The sequence below is a fragment of the Nicotiana tabacum genome, chromosome 9, assembly GCF_000715075.1.
Source record: "Nicotiana tabacum cultivar K326 chromosome 9, ASM71507v2, whole genome shotgun sequence".
Classification (NCBI taxonomy): domain Eukaryota; kingdom Viridiplantae; phylum Streptophyta; class Magnoliopsida; order Solanales; family Solanaceae; genus Nicotiana; species Nicotiana tabacum.
Window position 1 is genome coordinate 81,919,996 of NC_134088.1, and position 5,477 is coordinate 81,925,472.

Below are 5,477 nucleotides of genomic sequence, written 5' to 3' on the forward strand. Positions count from 1 at the left end.
ACTCCTCGTCCACAAGATGGAATAAAGGTGAAGCCGGAAGCTCAACTATCAAAATATTTGTAGGCTGCGAGCTGAGGTAGCGATAGACGGAGCTGAAGACCGATCAGACCTAGTCGCGGTCGAGGAGGGAACAGAAACGGAAGAGCAATTAGGCCTAGTCGCGGTCATATGGGGATAGACGCCGAAGAGGAGGCAGCTTTCCTCTTACTGAATGCAGGAGGGGGAGCTTTCGGCCTCCTCGAAGATCCTCGGGCTGGAAAAGAACGAATCGAAAAAGGTTATCACTATCAGTAAAAGCAAACTATAAGAAATAGGTGTTTAATAGGCCAAAACAAAATGAACAAAAATAGGCGAGCTCACCGGTCAAGGAAAGAGCAAGCCCAAACTTCTTAAAGAAACCCAGCCACTCGTGAATCCCCACGATGTGAGGGAGAACCCGACCAACCCAATCAGAAATATCCCCGACCAAAGGAGGGGGCGTAGTCTTGGCTGCATAAGAAGGGAACAAAAGTTCAGAACTCACGACTAGAACAAGCCAATCAAATGTTCCAACGAAGAAGGGTTAGACGCTTACGAGTATAATTCCACATCTCGGGAAAGCCGTCTACGTTGGCCACCACGTCCTCAATTCTGACAAAGAAAACATTGTGCCAGAACTACCGGCTCATCTTATCGTCCATCTTCACCGCCAGGAACTTGCCCCCTCGGTGGTAAAGGTTCAACATTGTCCCCCTATAGAAACTAGGGGCGAAGAGATGCATCAAATGTCGAAGGGTGATCTCGACCCCGGCCAATTCTACGAACTTAGTAAACATCCTAATGAGCTTGTATATATATGGCGCGAGCTGGGCCGGACAAATGCCATAGAAACGGCAGAACTCATCCGCCAAGGGGAGAAGGGGAAGAGTGTAGCCAACATGAAAGGGGTAGGCGTAGAACGCACAATACCTTGGGGCGGTGGACTTGTGCCACGTCCTGCCCTGTAGGTGGACTTGTACCACGTCCTGCCCTGCAGGGACCAACTCGATATGAGCGGGAATGTCATATTTAGCCCTAAGCTCTAATAAATCGGCCTCTTTCATCGCCGCCTCAGAGATCTCGGGCTCAGCCTCAGGCGCATTTATAAAGTCAGACCTGACTTTATTACCACGAGGAATTATCTCCTCCACCGTGGGAAAGTTCTCATCCTCCACGGCCACAAAGACGCCCTCCACGTAAGGAGGCAAGACCATCGCCAGGGGAACCGGGTCATTTCCCTCACTGGGACCAGAAGATACTTTAACCATAGTTCTAAAGAAATAGAGGGTATTCGAATAACGAAAAGTTAAACGCAAAGAGGATCTCTAGAGCAGGGAAGGAAGATACACAACAATGGAATAAGAAGAAAGAGGCACAAGGTTTCAATATGGGAAATATGTAAAACACGAGTTTGTGCCCTCACATCCCTATTTATAAGAATTCAGACATCGAAACCAAGAAATTATGCCATCATTACCTAGCACAGATATCGAAGCGGTAGATCCAATCAACAGACGCACGCGAAATGACGCAAAGCATCAGAAAAATGGACCATAATGACGCATGATGTCATGATGTCACTTTGATCCAGAAACGACGCAACCCCAAAAGTTGCGGCTCACGAAAGGCCATGTCGCCATCTCGTCCAATCTTCTCGACCACGACAAACAGAATCCGCTCATCAAGGCCGTTTGAGGCCGGCCTCAATAAGCGAAGGGACTAACTGTATAGGTCAAAATCTGCCCTAAAATATTTAGGGAAATATAACACTAAGGAATGGGTCAATCGAGGTCGACCAGGAAGCAGCGAGGTTTGTGGTCGAGATATCAATAACGGGCGAGATCGAGCACCATTAGTAGAGTTGTAACGGCTCGTTTTTAAAATGGGATATTAAAGAGAATATTCTAGTGGATATTCTCTACACTTGTATTATTAGGATGTATTAGGAGTATGTCTCATATATATATAGAAAAAGAGACACTGATGTAAGGCATGTAACATTCATTTGATAAGAATAGACTTTTGAGAAAAGATTCTCTCTCTTTTATAAAGATACAAACACTACCCTTTCATCAAGATTCTTGTTCATATTATTCTATACTTTTCTATCATATCCGAAAATAATTCGAACATTCTAGGATTTATCTGTCACTCATCATTGTCAGGAGGGACAATCATCTAGTTCATCCTTTATTGGGTGAACCACTTCTCCCATTTACTAAAATATCATTTAATGTTATTTATTATTAGTTCTTCCTCCATTACTGCTCACAATTTTTAGAACAATTAATGTATGTTGTAGTCAACCCACTACCAGATCTGTCTAATGCTATTCACGTTTCTGGAACTCACATCTAGAGATATTATTTTTAATTAAGTTTAACCCATTATTATATAAACTCAATTGTTTTAGCCGAAAGTTATATTTTTCGGTGGTAAAACAATTGTTATCACATCTAACCGTGTTTAAGATAGATGCAACAAAAACACCAACGAACATTCCCCTTAATCCAAATAACTTAAAGTAAGTAGTGTGGAACAATAAGACAAAAGAGTTCATTAGAACGTGTATACCTCAGCCTAGCTCCTTGTAGGCCCACGAATGTTTGCCTACTGTCGGCAAATTAGATTAGGGATAGGATAATCTGTTTAGTCATAAGCAATTTTTAAAGATAGCTTCAAGTAATTTTAAAGAATCAGGTTAAACACAATTCAAAAGAGAGATGTGTCTAAATTCTTCAATAGAGTCACTATTATGAACAAAGGTCATGACATTTATTCTATTCCCTCTCCATGCGTCGGCAAAACTTCTTTTGTAAATATCTACAAATTAAGAAAAGAAAAATGCAATAATAGAGGCTTCTTTTTTCGTTAGTTTTTGTGGCACGCAGATCTTGAACAGTTGTGAACGTCAAAAAGCATTTCTCCAAAGTAGCTATTCACACTATTGACAAATTTGATTCTCCCTTTTACCCACCTTGAAAGTTATAAGTAGAAACTGGTATTGAATTCCAGTTTTATCTCGATTGTTCTTGTTTGTACCAAGAAAAAATATGAGAAAAGTGATTTTTGTTTTTTGCTTTTTTGAAACTACGAGTAGGAAAGGAAAGGAACAGAAAAATATTTAAAACATTCATTTATATTTGATTTGACAATACAAAAGAAATAGACAAATTGAAGGGATTGTATATAGTTCTATGCTAAACCATTTTTCTCTATAATAAAAGAATTACCCTTTGGCCTTTGTGTTCCATTTTATATGATATTTATTTCTTTTTAGCTTGTTTATAAAAGAATTATATTTTGCCATATTTGGAAATAATTGTCTTTAAACTTCTTATTTCTGCACAATGACATAATTTTATAGTCCCATGAATGTCATGATATTTTTAAAACCATAATTTCTTTTTAAAAAATCTTAGATTTTGTGCCCAATCAAAGAACGTATAAAATTCAATGAAATTGATAGACTGATTTTTAGTTTTTTATTTGAAACTTTATTGATGATACCATCTAAATATTATATCCATGATATGATCAATTCAAAGTAAATGATATCCCTTGTAAAGTATGTCTTAATTTAGGCTAGGAAACAAATAGAAAGATGGATATACTCACCTCCGTTCATACAAATGATCTGACCTTTCCAACAACTCATAAGCAATCGAGGCCCCTTTACAAAGGTATCTAAAGTGAATGTTCACACCTTCATGTTTTTCTTTTTAGTAAGTATATTTTTTTCTTTCTTTTAGTACTTTTATTTTCTTTTTACTTCTTTAGGCTTTGAGGAAGAATGTGCTAGAATTATACAGTTCAATCGCCAAAGAAATAAAAATTATAAATTTCATATATTGACGATGTAAAAATAATTTATACCATCTGATTATTTGAAGGCGATAGCAAATAATTCTTTATATTAACATTAATTGGCCTTAACCTTAAAAAATGGGAAGCAATCTTCAATAGAAGATCAAAATCAGTTTATATAACTTAAATTTTTAAAAAAGAAAAACATAAGTGAAAAGCTAGAGGAGTAAAGATTAGTGGAGATCGAGTGCTTGTGACTTGTTATAGATAATGCGTGTTTTTTCTTTTACTTTTTCTTTCAAGATTAGTCAAAGTAACACACCCCACAGTTCAAGTTCATCCTCTTACACCGTGGCTTAGCTTATGCTACTATAAATAGACCTATTTAGTAGTGCCATCTTCACTCGCTACAGAAAAGAAATACAGTACTAAAGAATTTTAAGAAAATAAGAAAAAAGAAATGGCTGGCTATCCCAAAGTTGTTGCAACTGTTTTCCTTATGATGATGCTGGTTTTTGCTACTGGTAATTAATTTCTTTTCTTTCTTATTTGGTCTTGATATGCAACAAAGCTATTCTGGTTGATCTCGCAGAATTTGTCTTACCGTACCATTTGTAGGTGCAGAACCAGACCATTATAAAAAAAGGGGACATGTTTCTTGTTGATTTATAAATTCTTTTCTTGAATTTGTCTTACCGTACAATTTGTAGGTGCACAACCAGACCATAAGTTTTAAGTTTAACGAACTTAATGCTTTCGAAAAAACTTAAAAAAAGTACATAAAATAATATCATATAAAGTGCATATATTAGTTTTAAACTTAGTGAGTAAATAATAGTATCATATAAAGTGCATATATTAGTTTTAAACTTAATGAGTTATGTTAATGTACAGAGATGGGACCGATGGTGGCTGAGGCGAGGACCTGTGAGTCGCAGAGTCACCGATTCAAAGGACTGTGTTTCAGTAAAAGCAACTGTGCTTCTGTTTGCCATACAGAGGGCTTTTACGGTGGCCACTGCCGTGGATTCCGTCGCCGTTGCTTCTGCACCAGACACTGTTAATTAACTTTACTGGAGTTTCTGTTATGTGTACGAACATCTTCTCGTTTCTTCTTGTGCTTGTCATGAAATAAGAATCACCATCTGAACTCAGAAACAGAATGGTTAATTCCGTTCTGTTTCCTGGGAGTTAATGGTTGCTATTACTGTTCCTGGCAACTTTTAATTGCCAACATTTTCAGTTACTATTAGTACTACTATTATACAGTGTTGCACGTACAGAATTTCTAGAACATAGTTGCACTATTAAAAACGCAAAAAAAAGTACTAACGGGAAATTATCAATCTATATTTCTTTGGTCAATTTTATGAAATATATACATAAAATAACTAATTTTTCAGAAATATCATGGGTTCACGTCCACCCGCAAAAATAACCTAAATCCGCCAGATTAGACGCGAGGTATTATATGTATTCACAAGTAAACTTCTAGCGTGGATGATATAGTAGTACTTGTGTCAAATAATTAGAGTATAAGAATCGTTCAGTAACTACTCCTAGCTAGTCGCTCAGGAGCGTATGCAGCAATGGGCAACTGATTCATCCAAACTCAATCTTTTCAACCTACAATATATTTACGTGAATATTCA

General features: G+C 37.2%; 1 protein-coding gene across 1 annotated transcript; it reads left to right on the top strand.

The window, feature by feature from the left end:
• The first annotated feature begins 4,189 nt into the window (after window positions 1-4,189).
• Window positions 4,190-5,102, top strand: LOC107813378 (defensin J1-2). Its single transcript, XM_016638641.2, has 2 exons — window positions 4,190-4,349; window positions 4,720-5,102. Exons 1-2 carry the CDS (start codon window positions 4,286-4,288, stop codon window positions 4,887-4,889), a joined length of 234 nt encoding a protein of 77 aa, XP_016494127.1. The 5' UTR covers window positions 4,190-4,285; the 3' UTR covers window positions 4,890-5,102.
• Window positions 5,103-5,477: the final 375 nt, after the last annotated feature.